Genomic DNA, 14540 nt, shown 5'->3' with positions numbered 1-14540 from the left:
CCAAAAAAGGGCAGAGGGGAGTTGCAGGGATTACACAGATACTGTGGGTCACTTTGAAGAGCGCTGGCATCCTACGAATCCATGAACATAGCTTTGGGTTGTCTTTATCTTGGTAGATTTTCTCTATTTTTTTTTTTTTTTCATCAATGCTCTGCAGTCCTCAGTAGCCACGTATCTGAATGAATTGGGTGGGTGTTTGTTATGAATTATTGGAGTAAACAAGGCAAAGGATGATTTTCTTTTTCTTTTACTATTACATGTATCTTGATATGTTGTCATTATATGTTATTTTATTTTGAGAAGGAGTTTCATGTAGCCCATGCTAGCTCAAACTCTGACTTCCTTGGCTAAACTTATTCCTAGGTGTTTTAGTCTTTTGAATGTTGTTGGGTTTTTGGTTTTGGTTTTTTGAGGCAGGGTTTCTCTGTGTAGTGTTGGCTGTCCTGGACTCACTTTGTAGCCCAGGCTGGCCTCGAGCTCACAGAGATCCACCTGCCTTTGCCTCCCAAGTGCTGGGATTAAAGGTATATCCCGCCACACCCGGCTTGAATGTTGTTTCTAAATCTTGTGCTTAAGGCTGAGGGTACAAGCCAGGCGGTAGTGACGCACACCTTTAATCCCAGCACATGGGAGGCAGAGGCAGGCAGATCTCTGTAAGCTCAAGGCCAGCCTGGTCTACAAAGAGAGTCCAGGACAGCTATGGCTCTGTTACACAGAGAAACCCTGTCTTGAAAAAAAACAAGAGCCAGGCGTGGTGGCGCACGCCTTTAATCCCAGCACTCGGGAGGCAGAGGCAGGCGGATCGCTGTGAGTTCGAGGCCAGCCTGGTCTACAGAGCGAGTCCAGGACAGTCAAGGCTACACAGAGAAACCCTGTCTCGAAAAACCAAAAAAAAAAAAAGAAAAAAAACAAAAAAAGGGCTTGGTGATGTAGCGCTTGCCTGGAATGCACAAAGCAGATTCCTGCACTGAAAAACAAGAACCTCGTGTTTCAGATGACATTCTAATCATACTCAATGGGATATTAGCCCCCCAAAAGAAAAAAATTCTAGCACATTTCAGTAAATGAAATAAGCTAGTGAAATAAGCCAGTCACAGGAGACTGATTCCATGTGGTTCCACGTACAGAAAATTCCTACAATTGTCAGATCCACATGGAAAGAAGACAAGTGAGTGCTGGGAGGGGAAGGAAAGGTGGCATTTCACCTAGACAGGGATTTTAGGATGGAGACCAGCAGTGTCTAGCGACAGTGAAGTGTGCACTCACAAAAGGCTAAAATGGGGCGAGAACTAGCTCAGCAGGTAAAGCCATTGCTGCCAAGGCTGACAACTTGAGCTCAATCTCTAGGATAAACACTGTGGAAGGAGAACTGAATCCTGTAGGCTGTGCACACGCGCATGTGCGCACACGTGCACACACATACACACACACTACAGAGTACACAATGCACAGTATACACACATACACACCTAATAAAAATTTTAAAAGGGCTGGGCGCACACACACTACAGAATGCACAATGCACATTATACACACCTAATAAAAATTTTAAAAGAGGACCTGGAGAGATGGCTCAGCATTTAAGAGCACTGACTGCTCTTCCAGAGGTCCTGAGTTCAATTCCCAGCAACCACATGGTGGCTCACAACCATCTATAATGTGATCTGATGCATACTGTATACATAATAAATAAATCTTTTTTTTATTTTAAAAGAAAGGGCTAAAATGGTAAGTTTTATGTTATATGTAGTTTACCACCATAGTAAAAAAAAATGACTTCTTTGCTTTTTTTTTTACAAAGGTGTTAATTTTTACAGAGGGCTGGGGCTAAAACTCAGTTGGTAGAGCACTAGCCTAGCATTCGTGAGGCCCTGGTGCTAGCCACAGTAGTGCGTGCCTGTAATCCCATCATGTGGGAGGTGGAGACAGGAAGATCAGAAGTCCTGGGTCATTCTTGGATACATAGAAAATCCAGGTCAGCCTGAATTACGTGAGACCCTGTCTTTAAAAAAAAAAAAAAAAAAAAAGCAATCTTGTAACAACAGCATTTGGTTATGATCTTGTATTTATCACAGTGAGGATGCTTCCTTGATACTAGTATTACTTTCTAATATTTTAGTGACAGAAGTATCATCTCTAATCAGTGCCTTAGTTTTGGATATTCGGCCCCTCAAATGTTTTAATTACAAATGGTACTTTGAGTCAGGCGTGGTGGCGCACGTCTTTAATCCCAGCACTCAGGAGGCAGAGGCAGGCGGATCGCTGTGAGTTGGAGGCCAGCCTGGTTTACAAAGTGAGTCTGGGACAGCCAAGGCTACACAGAGAAACCCTGTCTCAAACAAACAAACAAACAAACAAAATGGTATTTTGCGGGTAATCTGTATAAATATGTATTTGAGCCTTGTCAGATCAAAGTGGCATTTACCCGCCAGTAAGTGCAGAAGGGGAGCCTGCCTTCCTGTGGGGATACACACCCACAATGCAAACCCTATTTATACAACAGAAGGACCAGAAAATCCTACAGAGAGAGAGAGAGAGAGAGAGAGAGAGAATATGCATGCATGTACATGAGTCGATGTGTGAGTGTCAGTGGTTGGCGTGGCCACCAAGGGAAATGGGTGTGAGGTGTCTGTGATACAAGCACTCTGAAGTTAGTGCCAGCCAGGACACAAGTCTAGCTGTGGTGAAACTGGGATCTGAGTAGTCGAGGGTGGGTCCGACAGCGGGAGGCTGTGCTTATAGAATGCTAAAATCCAAGTAGGGTAAGCACACAGCCTTGTGTGAACCTGGAGATGAGGAGCAAAGACAGCAGAACTGGGGAAGGAGTGGGTGTGTGGGAAGGGGTCACTGAGGCAGAGGCCAGGCTGGGGCATCCACGGTTGGGGGCCGGTCTGTCACCCAGGAGGTGGAACCCTGACAGGGGTTGAACAGGTGCAGTGACATTCTTATTTGGAAATGTCCCCGACCACTGATGTCTCAGGATAAGAAGTATCACTGCTCTGACAAAGAGTAGGTGGGGCTGAGGGCCAGGCTTACACAGGTGGCACTAAGGAGCCAACTGCAGGGGCTGCAGTGGTGTGGACAGGCCTTGTGGGGAGAAACGGCTGACTCAGACTTGACCCGGATGGGGCCAGTCAGATCCTAGGCTGGTAGGCAATAGTGATCCTAGATCCAGGCCATGTTGGCTAACTAGATGGGCAGGCTGGAAAGTGACTACTGAATCTATAGGTTTGGGGTAGTTGTTGTTGTTGTTGTTGTTATTGTTGTTGTTATTTTAAGGAACTATTTTTAAGACAAATACCCGAAAATTGCATCTGAGCCTAAAGGAAAGCAGCTCTCCAGACCTTGCCTCTCCTGCCCAGGCACGCCCTGACTCCTGGGATGAGTGCGGGGCCAGGCATACAGATGTGAACATGGGACTCCTCCTGGGAAGCTGCAAAGCAAAGAGGAGTGGCTGGGGAGGTGCTCTCACAGTGGGGCTCGGCTGGGTGGATTTTTATCAGAGACACTGCATCTCTTGGCTCCCAAGGTCCACACCTGGATCTGAGGACTGCTTCTGAGGGCCCTTCCAGCAGTGCTCCCTATCAAGAACCAAATCACCATGCTCCGAGCTCCACGTTCCTAGATCTGCTCTTCTTCCTCATGTACCCCGGGGGGTTTTCCCGCCTCTCAGCTACATTCTAGGCCACCCAGAGTAGAAGGAGCTCACACTCCACTCCAGGACTGACCATCTGGGTGGACTACCGATGCAGATGCCCACAGTATGAACACGGATGTCAGCACACAGGGCGCCAGTGATACTGGTCAGATACTGTTCATCAGCCACACATGACCAGGCACAGATGGGCTATGTGGAACTGTCTTAACCCACCGACAAACAAGAAAGAAAACAGACTCTAGAGTTAAAATTGGAAACAGTGGGGGTAGGGGCTGTCTGACACCTCTGTTTATTTTTAAAACTAGTGTGCTGCCTAAGATAAGCTTCAGGGTGCTCCCATGGGCTGCAGAGTAAGTGTTTCCCCCAAATCCCACCTGCATTCAGCCAGGAGAGCAGTGGTCAGAGCAGGGAGGAAATGCATAGCTCCAAAGGGCAGCTGGTTCTGCAGGGCTTCCCAGGGAAGCCAGCCCCTGGATGTCATAGGTGTATTCTCCTGGGTTGTGGGTAAGTGCTGGGTACTGCACTTCAAAGCACTTAAAAGGGTCTATTTAAAAATAGGAACAGGGTTTTCTGTGTTACAGCATCCGCTCTCAGAGGCCTGCTGAGATAAGGGTCAGAGCCTGTTCTTAAAGACGCTATGACCCATGCTGGTCAGTACCAACAAGATCTAGAGTCCGAGGAGTTTTCTGTTTTGCTCTTCAGACAAAGACAAGAGGGAAGGACCAAACTGCTGCACCATTTCCCCTTAATGAACAAGGCGCACAGGTCCACCTGGAAACCCTTGCTCCAGCCTATTTCACGTGTGCTACCAGAGAGCTCCAGCCCCCCGCCCCCCCAGTTCAACATGCTCGGAAGACACGACAACCCCAGAGTCTGCTGATTATGGGTATTTAAAGTGGCATCCCTGAAGTGGGATGTGACCCTTCGGGTAGGCAGGCTGTAAGGAAACAGGGAGTATATAAGGAAGGGGACAGGTGGCGCTGAGCCATTAGAGGGCTCTGGAAACACCAGACAGTGCTCAAACATGACCCTGAAGACATCTGAGATATTCCAGCCAGCAGCCCGTCAGGGAGGGTCAGGTTTGGCACCAGCACGCTGCTCTGCTTCTCCCAGCAGCTGCCACAGCCCTAGCCTGTGCAATGAAGGAAGCACCCCCATTTTTGCAGGTCCAGAATGTTGGCTGTCTCAAAGCACCATTCCACCCCTCTGCCTCCCCTTCCCATGGGGAAGATCTTCAGCTGCTGTGTGGCCTCATCCTGGCCTCTGTGCCCTCTCCTTCTCCCTACAGAACTCCCCACCCCCAGTCTTAGCCCAGCTGTGCTCTTCATGCCAGGCGGTACTACTTCTGGGCCATCTCCCGGCCTGCAAACCCAGCCAGCCTCCCCCAACCTCTCCAACCCTGTGAACATCCACCCAGCAGGGAAGATGGAGCACAGAGGTGGAACAAGCTCCAGCAGTTGGATGCTGCTCTTGGCTCCAGACACTCAACTAGACACATCGTCTCTGAGGTATGTAGGGCCCAAAATCCTGCATGCTATCTTGATACCTTGAACCCTGTAAGACCTGAGAGTTCCTTGTTCTCCCCAGATCTGTTCTACCAGGAGGACCAGTTGGGCCACAGCTCACCTGAACCTAATGGGCTCCATTCGCCTACATGTGAAAAACTACTCACCCAAACCATATTCTCTTTTGGGACCGAGAGCCTTTCATCTTCCAGTCACCACAGAGCCTGCCTCCCACGGCTCTGCACAGTTACTATATACCCAGGAGACCCTGCATGGTGTGTGGGTCCGCCTCATCTGCCCAGCAGCACGCTGCAGAGCTCACCGTCTCACCCTCCCCAACAGGGGAAGTAGGACATTCTCTGAACATCTGGCTCCTCATCTGCTGAGAGAGAACAGCAGGCCAGACTGGGGACTGCAGGCGCGGTTGACCAGAGCAGAGTCTGAGGTGTGAGGACCAGTACCATTACCCAGAAAGCAGAGGGCACTCACCACACAATGGCCAGCCGAGGAATGGTGAACATGAGGGCAGGTTCATAGTCATCAATCATATCCTGGGTCAGATACCCAAAGTCCAAGGCTCTGGCAGAGGGAAAAGGGAGTCAGAGGCTATCGGCAAGAGCAAAGCACCGGACCCTCGCTAGTATTCACACTCAGGAGAAGGTGGGAAGGGCGGCCTGTACCACATCAGCCACACATGGAAGAAAAGGCATGCATGTTTTACTTGGAAAGCTCCAGAAGAGTGGCCAAAGCTCAGACATTTTTTTCCCCTGCCTGTTCCACCTCTGTCCCAGAAAAGAATGCAAGAACAGAGGTGGGCGATACCTGTCATTCTGTCAGGTGTCTGTCACTTCCAGTGCTTTGCCTAACCTGGAGGCCAAGACAACTCAAGGGCCAAGCCCAAACACGAGGCAAGAATATTCCCCAATCTAGAACCTCCTATGAAATCTAGGTTAGTTCCCTTCCCCCCACCGCAAGCAGGTGGCTTTCCCATAAGCAGATGCTGCGCCATCAGGACTTCAAAGGAAAATGTATTTTCTGTCACCTTGTTTTCTGACAATTTGAAACACTTCTGAAGGTATAAACGGTGAGTGATCGCCTTTTAAAAATAACAACTTATGGTGTGATTTAGCCATTTTCAAAACTAGCACCACAGTCTACACTCTGAGGTGAATCTTGGCCCCAGACTCTATCTTGAGAACCTGACTTTAACTGCCTGATCCACCTGTGGTAAGCAGGCCTGAGCCCTCAGGACCCATAGAGGATGAGGTGCGCAGCAGCAGCAGTAGGGAAGTGAGGGTTGTGCCTTCTGTGCACCAGGAAGCATGCTGAGTAAGGAAAGAGCAGGCTACCGTCTTCCCACCTGAGTGCACGCCCCTGACAAGAGGCCACCCCTTACCTCTCCACTGTCTCACAGAACAGCACGATGACCTCCTGCTGTACATAGTACTCCCTGGGGGACTTCACTGGCACCATGGCTGAGACATAGCTGCAACACAGAGGCTTGTCAGGCCTTTGTCCCCCAACTCCCGAGGCCTCCCCAAACAAGAACATTAAATTAAAACCACAGCCTTCGATACTACCACCGTCCTGGTTCCATCAGCACACAGCTCTCAGATTTACAGGGATAATCTAAATCAGAGCCCCCCTCCCCCACCCCAGCTCAGCCCTGACTGCCATAAAAACCACCACACCCACTTAAGTAAGTGATGGTTCCCACCTTGGCCCCAGCTGTGAGAAAGCAATGAGTTAGTATATAGGAATCCATGAATGGGGAGTGGACTCTTGGGAGTCCCCTTCCTCTGGAATCAATCTCTCTCCCTCTCTCTCTCTCTCTCTCTCTCTCTCTCTCTCTCTCTCTCTCACTCTCTCTCTCTCTCTCACACACACACACACACACACACACACACACACACACACACACACACACACATCCCCACATGTACACTCCCAGGAGTGGCCCCAGATGTACACAGGTCACAATGGATGCTGGCTGAACAGCTGGAGGATGTTTGTCTACCTGGTGTTTGTCAGTGTGTCTACCTTGATCCCAGGTAAGAACATTTTCATGCCTTCTTAACTACCAATTCTTTTTTGTTTTCCCCTTGCCGTGAAACACAAGAAAATAGGACTCAACTGTCTGCACTCTGACTTCTGAGAGAATATCTCCTTCTAGGCTAGTCATGCTACACAACAATCAGGCTTTATTAACAGAGGCCACCGAAGGCACAGATTTCCTGTCCTATGCATCACAGAGTTGGTGCATAGAGCACAGTGGGCCTCTGCCTTAGGCCTCTCCTAAGCCCTCTCCCACAGGGGCTGAACTGCCAGAGCTCTGCTGGACTCCTCGAACGTTCCCTTACCACCAACCACAAAGATTGCCCAGGAGCTGGCCACTCAACTCCTGCCTCATCATTTTCTATACGGACACTTCAAGATGCGCCCCCTCCAAAGAGCCGGTATCCCAAACGCATGAGCAAAAGCCCTGATTCTGAACGTCTAAAACACGGGCATAAGGCCCTCATGGTCACCTCAGCTCGAACTCAGCAAAGAGAACATCAAAGTGCCTCAGGGCCTCCCGCATCTTCTCCGTGTAAGTGTTGAGGTCTCGCAGCGCTTGGTCACGGAGAGTGCCCCGCACATCCTCCAGGCTGCGTGTCAGCTCCTTGGCCAGCGGCCTCATAGCCATGCTCTCAAGCTCACGATTCATGATGATGGAGCCAGCTGCCAGGCACTGTGAACAGGAAAGCATGCTTAAGAAGTCGCACATCCTCAGGGACCCTGACCCTGTGCACCCCAGGGCCTCACTGCAGTAGGTGGGTGAGAACCACGCTCCCACTGGTATTTGAGAAGCAGTGGCAGGATCCTGGATGCTTGGGGACCTGAGAGTCTCCTCACAACCACCCAAGAAACCTCATCTGCACCAGCAGTCTTGGGGAGCACACGTTCCAAGAGGTGGTGGCCAAGGAAGCTCAGACCACACCTTCTGAAAACAAAGCTCGGACAGGGGGCGGCAGGTGCCTGTGGGCAGGTTCTCATGGGCATGACTAGAAAAGGGTGTTCAGTGTTAGGACCCAAATCCCAGCAGCTGCCCACTACCTCAGCCCCAAACCACAGCTGGCCAGCCAAGTTGTCGTGCCGGATCTCCTCAGGGAACTTGACGCAGAAATCCCGGGGGGCACGGTCCTGAGGGATGCATTCCTCCATGATCTGATTAATGATGTTTAACACATTGTCCTGAAACAGAAAGAAAGGCTGCTCATCGGGACTACAGGAGTGATCTGGCAGCACATGGTGCCTCACCACAGGAGGCTCAAGCAGAGGGAAATGCCTACAACCATCTCCTTCTGGGATAACACCAATGTATTTCCTAGTGGCCTGCTGCTGGCACACAGTCCTGTGACTTGGCTCATTTGATGGCTGAGGAGTAGATTTCAAATCACTATTGGTAATAACTGAACTGTCTTCTTAGAAAAAGACAACTTCCCTCCTGCCTGTCCCCCCTGGATGCCTGGAGCCATGGCTACCCCAGGTGTCTCTGTACACCCATACGAGTTCCCCTGGACACTAACTAGGTGAGTGGATTTCTATAAAAACGTGAGTTTGGAGACCGGGGAGACAGCTCAGCAGATACAATGTTTGCTGTGCAAGTACGAAGACCTGAGTTTGCATTGCCGCCACCTACTCTTAGAAGTAGGATACAGTGGGACATCTGGAAGCCCAGCACTGGGGGAAGGGTGGGGACAGGAAGTCCCTGGAGACTTGCCAGCTCCAATTTCAGTGAGAGACCCTATCTCAAAGAATAAGACCCCTACCCTGCCCATGGCACTGGTGTTACGGACACACATGTATACAGCTCACCCAGCTTTTTATGTGGCATTTGAGAATTGGAACACAGATCTTCATATTTGTTTGTTCTGTTTTGTTGTTTTGTTTTTCAAGACAGGGTCCCTCTATAGCCCTGGCTGTCCTGGACTCCCTTTATAGACCAGGCTGGCCTCGAACTCACAGAAGTCTGCCTGCCTCTGCCTCCCGAGGGCTGGGATTACTGGCGGGCACCATCACACCCGGCTAGATCTTCATATTTGTATAGCTAACACTTTTACCCACTACTGAGCCATCTCCTCAGCCCTTGACTGGGAATTCTGAGCCCAGCCAAGATGGAGTTGCCAGAACCAAACTTGCTATTCCACACCAAATAGCAGAGGAAACAGTAGTTCTTCGGCATGGCTGTCAGATGCGAATGGGCAGTAACCCCAAGATGGAAGAAAACAAGCCATGCCATACACCGCACAGGGATATGCCACCTAGTGGGACCAAGGCAGCTGGAATTCCAGGGACAACCACAGAGGAAAGAGACACACAAAGAGGGGCCGGAGGATGCAGATGGGAGGCACCCCTCACGGATTCAGCATGAACCTGGCAACACAAGATTGTGAGCACTGAGGACCCTCGTAGGGCCAGCAGATAAGAAGCCTCCCACTCTCGGAGCAACAGGTAGCACCCTCCCCCAAGATGCAGAATGAGAGCGTCGCCCAACACATTCTATAGGCGAGCCTTATCCTGATACCAAACAAGGCTGGATGAACAACCTTCAAGGGTGTACAGACAGAACTTCTATTGCTTTGGGTTCATTATTAGAGGCAGAGACTTGTGTACACCAGACTGGCCTCAAACTCACTGTGCAGCCTTAAACCCTAATCCTTTTCTGCCTCTCAAGTGATGCGTTATAGATATATGGCAACACAGCCTGGCGACGTTACATTGAAAAAATGTTAACAAAATGTGAGGAGGTTGAATTAAATAATTCATTAGAAGCACACTGAACCATGAGGTAGAGACAGAAGCTCTAAATTCTGTACTTCCTGGCGGGTGCAATGGCGCACGCCTTTAATCCCAGTACTCGGGAGGCAGAGGCAGGTGAATCTCTGTGGGTTTGAGGCCGGCCTGGTCTACAACGTGAGTCCAGGACAGCCAGGGCTACACAGAGAAACCCTGTGGACACTTGACTGCTGCTGTTTTGGCACAGCACCTCCATTTCGTAGCTGGCATTCAACCCATGTCCGTATACACACGAAACAGGAGTCCTTATCATGGAGTTATAGCCCAGCCATTCTGTAGTTTTAAAAGTCTACTTTTGTTAAGAATAGGGCTGGGCTAGAGAGATGGCTCAGTGGTTAAGAGTGCCACCTGCTCTTCCAGAAGTCCCAAGTTAAATTCCCAGCAACCACAAGGTGGTTTACAACCATCTGTAATGTGATCTGATGCCCTCTTCTGGCCTACAAGTATACATGCAGGCAAACAGTGTATACATACTAATAAATAAGTAATTCTTTTTTTTTTTTTTAAGAGTGGAGCCAAATTCTGTCTTATCTTTTTGCCATGGGTGTGATACCCAGGTGGTTTCTCCGTTCTCTTGCAGCTGAACTGGATGGTTCAGGGAACTGAATGGTACCTTCTATAACTCTTGTTTACCAGGAGTTTAAATAACCAGGGCCCTCTGGCTCAGAAGTACCTAGCAATGCCACTGGCTTTTGTTAAATACATGTGATGATGCAGTGTAGACGTCACCTCGTCTGAGGACACTGAACTAGCAGGACCAGATGAGTCCAAGGTCGCTCCCCAAGCTACAGAATTGTACCTCTAAATATAGAAATGGGGAGAAGGCTGAGACTATGTCCTGGCATGGTATTCAAAGTTTCAGCAGTTTGACACAGCATACTGTTGTTTATGTGATGGCCTGATTGTTATCAGAAAGTAGATAAATAGATAAGACATATCATCAAAGAAGAAAACAGCCAGGCATGGTGATGCACGCTATAATCAGGGGGTGGAGACAAAAGGATTATGAGTTCAAATCCAACCTGACTAAGCAAGACCCCATCTAAACACACACACACACACACACACACACACACACACACTTTTAAAAAAGGAGAAGAACAGAAAGAAAGAAAGAGGAACAGAAGAAAGAAGAAAAAAGGGGCAGCATTTTAGGTTAGTCACCGTATAATTGGATGCTTGGACGCTTACTGTGTGCTTGGTGCTGGGAGTGGACTAGTGGGTGTTACAGACACAGCCCCGCCCTCACAGCACCTGCATGCAGCCGATGCTGGGCAGCCAAGAGAATAATCATAGGAACAGTCAGTATGTATTATGTAAAAATACCCAATATCATTTACCGCAATAAGGAACTTGATTATCCCAATAGTCACAAAGAAGGTATTTGACAAAACTCCAACAACCATTCCTGATAAGAGCCCTCAGCAAGCTATAAATAGAAAGCCACCTCCTGGGCAAGATGAAGAGGGTCTGCAGAAATCCTACATGCTTGGTGACAAAAGACAGACCACCGTCACCGGGTATGGTGGCGCACACCTTTAATCCCAGGACTTGGGAGGCAGAGGCAGGCAGTTTTCTATGAGTTTGAGGGCCAGCCTGATCTACAAAGTGAGTCCAGGACAGCCTGGGCTGCAAGGGAAACCCTATCTCAAAAAAAAAATTAATTAATACATAAATACATAAATGACAGACCACTGTCTCTCCCAAGGTAGGAACAAGTCTGTTCGCCACGTGTGCAGAGCACTGGACTGAAACGCCAGTCAAGGCCTCAGGAAGCAGAGCATGGCGCATAACATAAAATCTAGACAGCCAGTGAAGAGAGAAGAGCACAAGAATGGGGCTGGAGAGATGGCTCAGAAGTTAACAGTGCACTCTGCTCTGGCAGAGAACCAGAGTTCCGTTCGCTGCACCCTCCCCACAAGGCAGCTCACAATGCCTGCAGCTCTAGCTCCAGGGGGGTCTAACACCCTCTTGTGGCCTCCACAGTCACCTATTCTCATGTGCACACACCCACACACAGCTACACACGCATATACACAATATAATAAAAACAATCTTTTAAAAAAATAAGCACAAAATTTTATTTGCAGAAAACTTATATACAGAAACATCTAGTGGACTCAAAAGGAAAATGTCAAAACTACTAAGTGAATTAGAAAGTGAGGCATGAAATACATTTGGGAACCAGGCACAGTCCAGCAACTTGATGGGACAGAAATATCAGTGGATCCCAAGAGCTTAAGCAACAGACAGAGATTCCCCACCTCAAAACTCTCTCTCTCTCTCTCTCTCTCTCTCTCTCTCTCTCTGTGTGTGTGTGTGTGTGTGTGTGTGTGTGTGTGTGTGTGTGTGTTCTTTTTTCATCTTCTTAACATACAATCCTAAAGCCCTTGCAACCTCTGAGGTAATAGGAGTCTTACATGAATGAGGTGACAGGTAGCCAGGCTCTGAGCAGCTTCAGGCTGGGGCTGGCTGTTACAGGCCTGGATTTTCAACTTGACCCTCAAACCCTGAGGGGAGACAAGGGCATCACCCACACCTGTGCAGGAAACCTCCATAAAACCAAAGGACAGGCAGGGTTCCGAGGGCTTCTGGGTTGGCAAACTCATCTGCGGTCTAGGATGGAGCATTTTCTAACTCCACAGAGGCAAGCATGCTTTGCTCAGGCGATGTCGAGATATCACCCTGAGTGGTATTCACCTGCCTCCTCCATCACAAACGACAAGGAAAGGAAGCCCTGCCCTGAACTCTGACCTGTCATCAGGAGGCATTAAGAAGTACTGAGCTGAAGGCACCCACCTGGCATGGGGGAATCTTTGTTTGTTTTGCTTTTCTCTAGACAGCCACCAACCTGGCTAGCATGGGGGAAATCTTAGGTTTCTACTGTCAGAGTGGTGAGGGGCCTTTTAAGAACGGAGGGCCCAGCTGGGCGGTGGTGGCGCACGCCTTTAATCCTAGCACTCAGGAGGCAGAGGCAGGCGGATTGCTGTAAGTTCAAGGCCAGCCTGGTCTACAAAGTGAGTCCAGGACAGCCATGGCTACACAGAGAAACCTTGTCTCAAAAAACTAAAAAAAAAAAAAAAAAAAAAAAGAATGGAGGGCCTGGAGCAGGAAAATAGAGCACTGTGGCCTGCACTCCCTCGGTAAGACCTGAGCTCACAAGACCAGTTTATAGAAGTCCCTTAGCCTTCTGCAGAGCAGCACCAACTCATAGACTAACCCAGAGTGCTGGTCAGAACACCATGAGGAGACATGAAATTCTTGGTTCATGGGCAAAGTTTGCATGAGGTGCCAAGGATGAGAACTGGAGCCCCTAGCTGCACATGCTGAGCCTGTGTCATCCAATAGGTCCCAGAAGGGCTGGGAAGCACCAGGAGTACGTGTCTGGAATGGGGCAGGGGAGAAACTGAGTCAACATAGACAGCATGGCCATAGAGGGGCCAAGAAGAGGAGGAGACTCACTGTGTTGAAACCTGACCATTGACCTAAAAAGGACATCCCTTTCCCCAGCCTACCTAAATTAACACTGTCACGGACACCAATGGCCACCTAGCTTGGAATGAGACATTAAGCTGGCCACAGCCATATCCCAAAGTGACCACAGCTGTCCCTCTTCCCAACAGACAGGAGCAGGGGGAAGGGCTTTTCAGCCCCTCTACCCGTCTGTCCTGTATAGGTTCTCACCTTTGCAGGGGCCTCCTAGTAACTGTTGCCCTGGCAGAAGCTGTTTCTAACAGGAGCTCCTGGAAAGCAGGGAGGCTGGCCCTGGAGGAGCCTGGGGCATCTTTTGGGACAGACACAATGGCAGGTGGAGGCTGTGTTGAACAGCTCAGGGTCACAGAGCCCAGAGAAAGAAGGAGCAGATCGTGACCCACAGAAAGGGCCCTGATACTGGAGCTCCACGGGAACAGGCCATAGACAAGAACATGAGGAGGAAGTGACGTCCTGGAGGTAGCCTGGAGTGTCAGCAGCTTGGCTACTTTGTGGCAACCATAGGCAGCAAGGCCTTGAGGACCATGGTGAGAGACATGGGTTGGCTCCCTGACAAGTGAGCATACACCAGACCCACCTCCCAGAACAGAGGACCCAGCAAAAACTTGTAGGCAAAATACATAAAGAAGGCTCCTGAACTTTTCAAAAGACTGTGCTTGTCACTTGACAAAACTTTGTCCCTGCTGGAAACGCCTCGTGAACGTTTGGTGCACTGGGAGAAAAATGCTGCTGGCAAGGTATTTTTAGCACCAGCTTCCAGAGCTGTCTCTGAATTATGCAGCAAAAGCTCACAGTACCATGAGTCAGCAGCCGAGTGCAGTCACCGGGGGGCCCCCCACCCCCACCCCACCAGCTCTGCACACATTACCCAGAGCAGCCAGGGCAAGCACCTCCTTCCCAAGCCAGCTGCTCCCCACCTCACGCTGGCTCTCAGCTTCTCCTCCTCCCAAGTGCCACTCAGTACAGTTAGCACTTGCAACCCAGCTCCCCATCCCATGAGATCCTGCCAAGACCATGCCCCTCTTGGGTCTAGATTCTCCTTTATC

At 49.7% G+C, this 14540-nt stretch overlaps 1 protein-coding gene across 2 annotated transcripts in view; it reads right to left on the bottom strand.

Moving 5' to 3' along the window:
• ZFYVE28 (zinc finger FYVE-type containing 28) overlaps positions 1–14540 on the bottom strand; it is a 92661-nt gene that overhangs the window by 36184 nt on the left and 41937 nt on the right. For both annotated transcript variants that reach the window (XM_084797789.1, XM_084797790.1), the window contains exons 3-6: positions 8260–8397; positions 7692–7894; positions 6560–6649; positions 5653–5742 (exon numbers count right to left, since the gene is read on the bottom strand). In XM_084797789.1, coding sequence (XP_084653915.1) covers positions 5653–5742; positions 6560–6649; positions 7692–7894; positions 8260–8397 — 521 coding nt within the window. The remainder of the gene's footprint in view (positions 1–5652; positions 5743–6559; positions 6650–7691; positions 7895–8259; positions 8398–14540) is intronic.

This window comes from Acomys minous (genome assembly GCF_964271855.1).
Source record: "Acomys minous genome assembly, chromosome: 10".
In the NCBI taxonomy this organism is placed as follows: domain Eukaryota; kingdom Metazoa; phylum Chordata; class Mammalia; order Rodentia; family Muridae; genus Acomys; species Acomys minous.
The sequence above is the reverse complement of the archived record's forward strand: the minus strand, read 5'-3'. Positions and strand labels throughout refer to the sequence as shown.